Consider the following 11,797-nt stretch of genomic DNA (forward strand, 5'->3'; position numbering starts at 1 on the left):
ACCAGAACCCAGGAACCCGCCTTTCTCAAGCTCAGGAGGTGAGTTTGAGACTCATTTGCCAAATTTTCTAATTATCAAGGGCTCTCACATCCTGCTCCCACCTCCATGAGAGCCGAGAGCCAGATGCAGCCCGTTCTCAGCCCTTTAACACCCAGCAGGAAAGGGGCCTGCATCCAATCCCTGAGATGGGCAAATATGCCCCCACCACCAATACACACCTTACTTCCTGCCCCTCATGGGACTCTTCCACGTTCCCCTATTGAAAAAGCTGGTTCTACTCCTCAGAAGCATCACTAGGTGGAGACCAGCCTTTGTAGAATGGACTCGGGCCATCCTTACCTCTCTCCCTCCTTTCCAAGTACAGAGTGACTTCTAGCCATGGTCATGCATTGGTGAGACATGTATAACTAAGCACAGTAATGTGAATGCCCAGCATTATCTTAAAAATCCCTCCTCCAAAGCTATTTCAGTGTTCGTTTGAATAAATTTTAATATTATAATACGACTACTGGGCTTGCTTTTCTCCTATTTCACAGTAAAATAAATCCAAGTGAGGGCTTTTTGGTATTGTTATTTATTTTGAAAGAGGATGTTACTTTTATCCCACCCTGGCCTGGAATTCGCCGTTTTCTTGCCTCAGCCTTCCACGCATTTAGGATACAGGTGACGAAAGACACTGTGCCTGGCTTCCAAACAAAGGGTTAAAGACGAAGCTGGGACAGACAGGCAAGGGGGGCTGAGTTACCAGCCTAGGATCCTTGCCACACCAGAGTTGGGGACACCATGAGGACTCTCACGGAGCAACGTGAGCAGAGGACTAGCCACCAGCAGTTAGCAGCAAGTGACCACACAGTAGTGAAGAGGGACGGGAAGGGAAGACGGCCCACAAGTGGCGTGTGTACAAAAGGGCTCCCTGTACTCTCATAACTCACTACCAGCAGCCGCTTGGAGAATGCTGCGGATGCATCTCAGAATTCTCACTGACCCTAAGAGTACCCAATCCTCAAATCCAGGCCTGACTTAGGACCCGGGTGACTGTCCCCACACCCAAGTCTCAGCACATCCATACACAAGCTCCCCTTGTAAGCACAGCGTTGTGTCCAAATGAGAAACTTGGTCTGTCTTCTTTTCCCCCATTTCTCTCCTACTCACCCCAGATTCTATTCCTACCCTTCCAAGCACCCAGTTTCCAAGCAACACAACTACATCGAAAATGAAAATGGAAAAAAAAAAAGCAATTTTGCACAGTGTTTCAAAAAGCAGCTCACTGTGGCACACAAGTGTGGGACAGTCACCTGAAGCTCAAAAACAAAGGATAAACCCTAAGTCCCGGGGCCCAAGAGCTTGTGCTCTGCCTGAGAAAGGGGCTAAACCTTAGAACACTCTAGTCTAGCTGGAAGGGAAGCCCCACGCGGGGAAGGTACCAGCAGATGTCTATATTGTCCCAGACAGGCCAAAGAAAGACTTCAGACAAGTTTTCTATTCCCACACGTTGTCAACTTCCCATGCATACAGACACGGGATGCTTTCTGGGAGGCAACAAGAATCCAGGACTGCAAAAGCTGGTGGACAAGCTTAACTTGCCTATTTGGTTCTTCCTATTGAAAAAATAATAATAAATCTACATGCATCTTTTGCTATTTCTGTAGAGGTTCATTTCCAGAATAGGAAAGATAATACAGGCTGCAGTACCTTCTGATTGTGACAAAATGCAGAGGAACAGCAGGTAGGGGATGTCCCTTAAGAACAATCAATCCAACAATGGACACATAACACAGGCTCAGGCTCAGAAGAGCTGAACGATTGTCCCAATATCACCATCCATGAATTAGCTCCATCAAAATTTCTGTCTCGTGACGCCCACTTTTCCATGCCAACCGTCAACTTCATGATATTTTAGATGGGAAGAATGCCCCAGGAGAGGAAGCAAAAGCATCAGATACCTACCTTGTTGACCTCAGAAGCCCACTCTACCACTGAATTCATCCTGTCAGCATATAGAGATCTCTAGTGCAAACCCATTAGCAATGCAGGACAGTGTGAAAATCAAAACAAACAACTCAGGTGTTCCCAGAATCAAGAGCCATCTCATGCTCATAGGGAAGCTGACCTGGACTCTCCATGGTGACAGAGGGAAGGGCAGGGTACTCAGCTAGGGCCTCTGAATCAAACAGAAGAGTCCAGAGAGATGGTAAGCAGCAAGTTCAGAAAACCCATTTCCACATGATTGCTCAGACAGTATTTCACTTGGAAAACTGTACTGACAGACGCTCTTCAGTCGGGCCTTCCCCAAGTTCTGAAATCAGCCCACGGACTACATTCAAAGTTTGCTGTTTCTGAGAGACCAGCCCTCCGAACAGAAAAACAAGAACAAAACACTGCCCCACATTCCAGGACCCAAACAGAACACTGCAAAGTGGATTCTTCTTGGACTCCGTCTGAAAACATATTCCTCCAGTACAGGGGTATATGCAAGCTCTGGCCTGCAATCGGTTACAGGCAATGTGGATACTGAACGTAATGTCGATACTGAATATGTGAATTCTTTTCAAAGACGCTATGGTTTTAAAGACTGTTTTGAACGAGAACAAATAAAATGGTCATTGTCAATTTTTCTGAAGGCATTCTAATTGCTAAAGCGAACTGACTCTTGATAAATCTACCCCAGTTTGTACCTGTGTTCTTGCCCTAGTGAGTGAGGGAGCATTCTTTGAATGCTTATAAAACCTGAACTTGCAGTCGAAGCACCAGCAATTCGAGATAGAGATGGAACAGAGCCTTACCATTCGTGGAGGTTTTTTTCAAGTTATTCAGGAATTCCTCCAGCAGCTGGGACTGGTTGGGAGAGGGTGGCAGATGTCTCCGGTCCCTGGAGGACAGGTCACTGTCTGACCAGGAAGTGCACAGGGTTGTCCGTGTGTCTGTAGGCCGGGCAATCAGTGTAAGTCCAACACTCTTCTCAGAAAACAAGGCCTCCATCTGCCTGATGTCAAGGTCAGACACCGCTTCCCCATTTAAGGTCATGATTTCGTTGCCCTTTCTCAGCCCTGAGGACCAGGAAGGGGGAAAACAGGAAGAGAGGGGGAGAGAGATTACAGAGATGCATTCTAAGATTAGAGCAAGCTGCAAGTGTCAACCCCTGACCAGGTAGAAAATGCATCATTAGGCAGAAGTTTAAGCCATAGCCCAGCTCTGAGCTGGCATTAGGCAGATCGTTCTGAATACAGTCTGGGTAACTGCTTATCGAGCATTTTCTTTGGGTCTCTCTCTGTCTCACACAATCTTCCCTTCTTCTAATGGACATTTGTGTGAGTACTGTGTGTGTGTGTGTGTGTGTGTGTGTGTGTGAGCGTGCGTGAGCGTGTGTGTGAGAATACTCTTTACAAACAAACAAGACTTTGTGTGTGTATATATATATATACACTTATATATGTATACATATATACATGCAAGAAAATTCTCAAGAACTCTCACATATATATCTTATGAAATCTTTTTTACACACACCTGTATGAATACTGTCTTTACACACACATAATACTTTATATGTGCATATATGTATTTTCAAGTAAATTCTTTCTCAATAACTCCCACACACACATCAGTCTAACAGTCTCTTTACACACACACACACACACACACACACCTGTGTGAAAACTCTCTTTATACAAACAATGCTTTATATATACAACATGTGTACTTTCAAGTAAACTCTTTCTCAAGAACTCCAGGGGAAATTATCATCTGACACAATTGCAAACAACCTCCCGAGGCAGATGCATCTCACAGTTAGAAACTCAGAGAGCCACACACAGCCCCACACAGACCTCCTCCATACGCCAGACTGTCGGGGAGAACGTCGCTTATAAATATCCGGCTGAGATGCTGGAGTTCATCCACCTGAGCTGTGACTGCAAACCCTGAGAAGGAAAACAGAGCTGACATGAGTTCGCCTCCTTTGTCTCCCCAGCCTAGGCAGGGGCATATCCCCCAACACCTTTCTTAAAAACGCAGCCTCCTGAGAAGTCAGTTACAAGCATTTTGAAAGTGCTATTATTTAGCAAGAGGAGAGGGAAAGAGGAACCCACAGGACTGGAGGGTTTAGACACACGAGTGTGCAACCTTAATCAACAGTTGCATCTGTACACAGCAGCACGTTCACAGCAGCCAGCTACTGGGAATAGCCTGGCTGACAAGTGGAGAGATTAAGGACAGACAGAATGTGGCGTAGACAGATGGTAGGACATTACTCAGCCTTAAAAAGAAAATTCTGGCACATCCTATAATGGGGTGAAACCTGAAGACATTAATGCTAAGTGAAGTAAGCTAGCATCCTGTGGATGCAAAACTCCGGTTCTGCCAAATGAGAGCTATGGAGGGTGATGGTGAGGGTGACTCACAGACACAGATGTACTTTGTTGCCAAGGATAAAGGGTTCAGATGATCTATTTTATGTACTTCTATCTCACCACAGTTAAAACAGCCCTTTATATTTTATAAGTTACGACTAAAGGATACTCTCACTGAAATGCAATGAGGTGTTTTCAAGAGAGCTAAAGACTAGGGTTGGGCAATGGTTTGGTAGACACTGCACAGCATGCGCCTGCACAAGCCTAAGGATCAGAGTTCGAATCCCCAGAACCCATGTAAAAAAGCCCAGCATGATCACCAGCTTCCCAGCATTCTTTCAGGAGGTTGAGACTCAACACTGCCTGGAAGCTTGGAGTTAACCTAGCCCATGCAGTGGAAAGCCAGCCCACAAATAAACCCTGTCTCAAAAAGCAAACACTCAACGATATAACCCAAGGTTGTCCACTGTCCTCCACACGTGCGTCCAGGCATGGACACACCTGGATTCACACACACAGAGAAAGAGAATGTGAGGAAGCTGCCTGAATGGATCCCGTGATTTATATAGATGTGTTCGCAAAACCCAGTACACGTCCTGTTTGCAATGCATGCTCCCTCAGACCCCGCCACCACTGCCAGGGTGGAGACCATACTTCCACATTCAGGCTTCCCGGCGCTAAACTCCTGGAGGAGAAGGAAAATGTCCTCTTCCCCCGTGTCTCCTCAGAGCCTCAAGCAGAGTCTATACTCATTCACTCAGATGGGAAGAAGACATGGCAGCCATGGGAAGCAAAGCGAATGCCAAGAGGAGTATGGGAAAGACAGAGGGTTTCCAAACGAAACCAACTCATACGCAACCAGTGCGAGTCTACAGCGGACATGGCCGGTCTCCGCACAAGGCAGGGGAATCACTACAAGTTCTGAGGACATCCTGGGGCCCCAGGCCAGTGTGGGTTACAAAGTGAGACCGGTCTCAAGGCAAACCAACACAGCTGAGTGCGTAACTAAGACAGAGTCCAAAAGTGTGAGAACTTGAACATATTACAATTTTAGTATATTACCAACTTGAATTGTTTTAAAGGAGGTGTCTATGCTGTGACAATAGTTTTAGCACGACCAAAACAGCCTCTCCTTGGCTGTTTCACCAACCTTTATCTAATTGCTGACTTCTCATGGGTAAAGGTGCTTTACCTCTTGTGAGGTGCAATTTGGGACTTCAGCAAAGTCTACCAAGACCTTAGAGCTGGGTTTTAGTAAAGACCAAGGAAAACGGACGTTCAGCACTGACGATGACCCTTAATTGTTTAAACTCGGGTCAGAGGGAGATAAGCTCAGGTCAGAGGGAGATAAGCACACAGAGAGGCTTATTCCAGTTAAGTCATCCACGTGTTCTTGAAAGGTAGCTAAGATTTCTATCCTGGTAGAAGGATCAGGAAAGAACAGCACTCCAGGTTGATACGACCCTAAGTATGAAATGAAGCCCCGTGGGGCTGGAGAGAGGGCTCAGAAGACCCACATTCTGCTCCTAGCATGCAAGTTGGACAGCTCACAACTGATTGCAATTCCAGACCCCGGGGATCAGATGCCCTCTTCCGGCCTCCAGGCAAGTAGCAGACACGTATGCACAAATGGATCAAAGCAGCCTTGTCTGGGCTCCTGGGTGAACCCTGAGAGCGCCACCACGCATAGTTAATTCATTATGTCAACACTACTGCAACCTGTCACATTCCTTATCGGTCCTGTGATTGCCTTGCCATCTCCCCCAATACTGACATGTACCAGCCCATCCTGATAGAATAAATAATAAAAGGGGGGGAGGAGAGGCGGGAAGGACAGCAGGCTCCTGGGGTCCGGAGAGAGCTCGCAACACTCACCGAAGTCAGTTGCGTCCCCAGTCTTGGTTAGCTGCACATCATATACATTGAGTGGGAAAACTTCAATTTCGTCATAGACCTAAGAAAGATGAAAGCAAACAGAACCCAAGGATCTAACGTTGCACAAGCTTGGGAAATTATGTTGACACATTCTCCCCCTACACACACACACACACACACACACACACACACACACACACACACGGGAAAATTACGATACTGTTTACATGAGGGCTGTTAACAAATCAAGCACCAAGTGTGAACAGTCTTCAAGATTGAGAACATGCAGAGAGCCAGTGAAAGAGCTGAGTCAGCAGAGTGCTCACCGAGCAGGACAAACCCCAAGCCATCACACGCATGCACGCACACACGCACGCACACGGAGCATCGTAGCACACATTTATATACCAGGCACTCAGGATGTGGAGGCAGGAGGATCAGAATCTCAAGGTCATCCTCAGCTACACAAGGAGTTTGAGGCCCGCCTGGGCTGTGAGATTGGACGTGGATGTGGTTGGACAGCGCCTCCCGCCCGACCCCCACGGCCCACTTGCCTGCTCCAGCATGTATTCATATGGGGCGGGCACATGCCACTCGATGCTCTCGTCAACCACTTGCCGAAGCTGAAGACCGTAGTGAGTGGGCTCCAACTGTCTCATCTGCAAAGAAAGCGATTGGTTCTTTGGAGCCTCATTGCTCTGTCCCAACATCACCAGTGTTCAGGAGGCTCACGACAGAGCACTGTCAAAAATCTCAAAAAGCACCTGCACGTAATTTGCTCAGTCCGGATGTAGGGAGAAACTCAAAATTCCAAGGCACAAACCAGAACAAGAAGGCTCAAAATTCGTTGTTAAGATTTCCTCTAAGTACTGCCATCACAAAGTGTGAGGTTCACCACAGGAAGTTAAGGGACTGCATCCCACCACACCAGCCATCTCCCTTAGGATGGCTTTCAGATGTTTCTCAGGAAAGTACAGAGATTTCTAAGATGTGTTCAATTCTACAGGCTTCAGGATGTCGTGGTTCAAAGTATTTTCAAAAGGAAAGTGAGAGCTCAGAGCTATTCTCATCCCCCTCTCTCTATGTGTGTGTGTGTGTGTGTGTGCATGTGTGTGGAATGTGCATACCTGCATCCCTTCCCTCTCTCTCTCCCCCTCTGTGTGTGTGTGTGTGTGTGTGTGTGTGTGCGTGTGTGTGGAATGTGCATACCTGCACCCCCTTCCCCCCTCTCTCTCTCTGTGTGTGTGTGTGGAATGTGCATACCTGCACCCCCTTCCCCCCTCCCCCTCTGTGTGTGTGTGTGTGTGCGTGTGCGCGCGCGTGTGGAATGTGCATACCTGCACCCCCTGCCCTTCCCTCCTCTCTCCCTATACTTTCAGCAGCCGAGTGTGTTTACCTCAGGTCTGTGCTCCAAACAGGATTAGCCAACCCCCGGCCTCCCACTCAGAAAGTATCACTGTAGCAGTTTGTGTCACCTATACAGATCAATAGCCAGACTTTTCTGAAGGAAAGGCACTGGGGGAGAGGGCAGTTAAGGTCCTAAAGATAAAATCACTCACACACACACGCACGCACGCACGCACGCACACATGTGCACGCATACAGGATGCTAATGCTTCAGTGCCAAGTATGAGAGAGGACTAAAACATCTTCATGCCTCTCATGAACAGCTGTCCCTTAAATCTTTCGGCTCTACTCTGCCACCTGGTGGTCTAAGAGTGTCAGACCTGCCAGTGCTGGATGGATGTATCCTACATGTCCTTGTCACACTGGGAATAAAGTGCAGTTGGAAGAATGAATAACCACCAACTCCGTAAGTGTCCAGGAAGCAACTGTGAATGGAAATGAGCTACGTACTTAACAGCACACAAGCCACTTCATCTAAGTAACGTGAACAGCAACAGATGTCACAAATGACCCTAGATATAGGTGAAAAATTTATGTGGGATAATGCAGGGTCTTCATGGAAGCATAGAACCATTAAGGGCTCATTAACTAACTAGACAATGTTAACCCATTCTCGTGTGGAAAGCTTGGTTTTAACACCCCACAGAGGAGTGCATTAACCTTCCTCTCCGTTGAGACATATGTGTTTCTACAGCAAAATCCATCATCACCTTGCACGCCAATGTGAGCACGTCTTCCACTCTGTGCTCAGGCTTCACGACCACAGTAACTCCCTCATTGTCCGGGAAGTGAACGTAAGTCTGGGTTTCCCACGTGTTGTCTCTGAGGGCGTTGTCTACTGCGGGGTCGTAAGGATGCCGATCGTGGACCTGAGTCCGGTGAGAAAGCAGACAGGTCAGATAAGAACAATAGAAACCACAACGGGGGTGGAGGGGTGGGGAGGGACAAAACATTCTCTCACACCACTCTGGGGCAGCCTTTGGGTGGAACCAAGCTGACAGACAGACAGACAGACAGCCTTTGGATCTTCACTCTCTCTCTATACAGACAGAGAGAGAGACTCCTTCTACTCTGCCACTGGGGCAGCTCAGAACAAGCCCAGTCTCCCTGCTGCAGAGCCCTGGTGGAGAAGAGGTACTGGGAAGTGGGCATCTAATCTCAATCCTTCCCGGCTTCCAGAGGTTCTCATCCACAGAGATTGGCATCTGTCTGTCTGTCTGTCTGTGCCCTACCCCAGGTCTAAACTCAACTCCCTGTGTGATTGTCCTTTCTCCTGTTTAACTTTTAAAAATCTAACTTCTAGTGGAGAGTACATCTCTCTATGTTCCTGCTGTGTCAGACAGGGCCACTCTGTCAGGAAATCATCCCCAAAGATACCACCTTCGGGAACTTTCCCAGACACTTTCCTAGATCACCCCCATCACAGCCAGTTACTTCATGTTAACCTACACTGTTCAGACTGATGAAAATCGTGGTGACTGTGCACTCAGCAGTGAAGCATTTCCTCGCGCTAGATCCCTGAAGGGACACTATGGTGAACCAAACCCCAGTGCTGCTACTTAGCCAGACATGTTTCAGATGAATGAGCTGGTATATCCTTTCATCCCTGCAGGGCCCGGGAGACCCCTGAGATTTCCGTCTGAGCCTCATCTACAAAGTGAATTCCAAGCCAGCCAGAGCTACTTAGTAATAGCCTACCTCAAAACAAACAAACTGCAATTTACTGAGCCTCTGTTTACCACTTTGCAAAAGGAAGCGTTGCTCACTGCTGATATTTATAAACCAACGAGACAAATCTTTATGAGCAAAGGAGCCCACATACATGAAGCTGTCTTATAGGCTGACAAGCAATAACGTATAGATTCAATGCTCTCACTTTACTCCACACAACTCAGACCTCACAACAATCACACTGATGGGTGGTTTTTACTGTTAATTCCATGCATTTCTTTAAACACAGTAAACTGTGCAGAGCCAAACTCGATATAAAAAAAAAAAGACATTCCAAAGAACAGGCCTGGGCAGAGAGGGGGAAGAACCCATCCTTCTGTGCTGTCTGTTTGGAAACGGGATACTCAGTTCTGAAGTGTGTTGTAACTGGATCCGTCATGACTCAACACTAGTGCATCTTCCTAGGAAGATGATCACGGCCTGAACCGAAGTCTCCTCACACGCCAAGGAGAAAAGAGAAGACAGAAGCAGATGCCTTGAGCCTAGGGTGCTAGGTGGGCACTGGGATTCTCTCTGCTGAGGGGACAGGTGGGTAAGGGCTTCCTCATTCCCCCAGGCACTTCTGTCACTGGGACAGGAGCTCTACCCAGCATCCTGGTGAGAGTCTTAAACAAAGCTCATTGAAAAATAAAACTGAAATCCCAGCAGAGGTCGCTGTGGAGTAAGAAATTCAAAAGAACAGAAACCACTGCATAGCAACTTCACTATGTCCTGTTGCAGGAGTTTCTCTTGTCCCGACAGGTCCTCTTGGTTGCCCTTCTCAGCCCCAAATAAACACACAAAAACTTTTATTAATTATAAACTGTTGGCCAATGGCTAGGGCATCTCATTGGCTAGCTCTCTCTTAATTACTAACCCATAACTACTAATCTATGTATTTCCACATGGTCTTGACTTACTGTAGAATACCCGGGCCTGTTACTCCTTTGTGGTCTACATGGCGACCCATTCCTGAGCCTCTCTGCCTACCTTTCCCAGAATTCTCCTCGCCCCCTAGCCCCGCATTTCTTCCTGCCTCTATAGGCCGAACAGTGTTTTATCAATCAACCAATACAAGAAACATATATACAGAAGGACATCCCCCTTCACTGTCCTTCAGGGAGAGTACAGGATGGACAGGTACTCCAGGAAATTGACATCCATGCCACACCATGGCTCCCTGCTTTTCCTCAACTCTGGCTATCCATCCTTAGGAGACTCCCTTCACATAAAATAAACCCCCACCCGGCTGCCAGTTCACCCACAATCACCCTGTTAGGTGGGCACTGTCATGACCCTCTACTTACCAGGTGAGAAGAATGGGTACAGGAGTTCTAAAGATCTTTCTTAAGCTTATTCAACCACCGCCTGTAGTACAGAAGGGCTCTGACCCCTCAAGTCTAGATCTGAGTCAGGTCTCCTCCCTACAACACAACATGGACCCGGAAGCCTGCCAATTAACTTCTAGCCACAATAGATATGACTTAATGGTCCAGATTCTACTACACAAACTGCACCCTACTTGAACAAACTGTCTCCTGAGACAACCTCATAAAAAGGTGCACACCGCCCCCGTCTCCAAAGTTCTGCTCATTTCAATTGCTTTCCTCTGTTGACCCATGGCTCTACTGTTGGATTCACTAGTTAGAGACCACTACTAAGTTCTTGACATAGCACAACCCAGCTCACACGAGGGTTAGCTTTGGGTTCACCCACTTGGAGTAGCAAGACATAGCATGGTCTTTGTTTCCTCCTCCACAGACTCTTCTAGCCCTTTATATGGTGTCTCACATCCAGAATACACCCAGTACACCAGGATGATGATGCCGCCACTCGAGACTCACACCCAACCAGCGTGGAAGGTCAGGGCTCTCTGCCTGCATCTGACTCAAATTCGCTTTGCCAGTGTCGGGTTCTCAATAGTCCCAACTTTCAAGAAAAAAAAAAAATTCCTTAACCTCATTAAAAGAAGGCAAGTCTTGAACAAAATAAATGTGTGAGAAACCGATGGAGGATGGAAGAAAGGACGACAGAAACCATCCCTCTGTGCTCAATTCTAGGACAGCTTTGAACTTGCACCTTCACGGAGGCATCCTTTCCTTCACAGAAGATGCCTATCAGAACCAAGGCCATCCGTGATGGAGGCCTCTCAAGAGGCCTCCCACAATGACAAACTAGATGTGTTTCTTGCTGTACACCCCCCCATGTGTACACACACATGTATTAAATATGGGAAAGGAGAAACCTGCTTATTCAATGGAATCAAAGAATGTGGAATGAATTAATTAGAACCAGTTTAAAAAAAAAAAAAAGTCTACTCAGTGAACAGAGATCTTCTAAGTTATTTTAAGCTTTGCCCTTTTGGAGAGAAAGCTTGTGTTGATTTCCTCAGGAAGGGCCAGTGTCATCCAAGCTGAAAACACACACGCTTCGGTTTCAATGAGCCAGATAAAACA

The 11,797-nt window shown here is 47.2% G+C and overlaps 1 protein-coding gene across 1 annotated transcript in view; it reads right to left on the reverse strand.

Annotated features, from left to right (window-relative positions):
- Positions 1 to 11,797, reverse strand: part of Tiam2 (TIAM Rac1 associated GEF 2) — a 95,641-nt gene that overhangs the window by 57,448 nt on the left and 26,396 nt on the right. Inside the window, exons 8-12 of the mRNA XM_051205991.1 lie at positions 8,342 to 8,500; positions 6,779 to 6,883; positions 6,225 to 6,303; positions 3,828 to 3,920; positions 2,784 to 3,047 (exon numbers count right to left, since the gene is read on the reverse strand). Of these exons, the coding sequence (XP_051061948.1) occupies positions 2,784 to 3,047; positions 3,828 to 3,920; positions 6,225 to 6,303; positions 6,779 to 6,883; positions 8,342 to 8,500 (700 nt within the window). The remainder of the gene's footprint in view (positions 1 to 2,783; positions 3,048 to 3,827; positions 3,921 to 6,224; positions 6,304 to 6,778; positions 6,884 to 8,341; positions 8,501 to 11,797) is intronic.

This window comes from Phodopus roborovskii, unplaced genomic scaffold (assembly GCF_943737965.1).
Source record: "Phodopus roborovskii unplaced genomic scaffold, PHOROB, whole genome shotgun sequence".
Taxonomy (NCBI): Eukaryota; Metazoa; Chordata; class Mammalia; order Rodentia; family Cricetidae; genus Phodopus; species Phodopus roborovskii.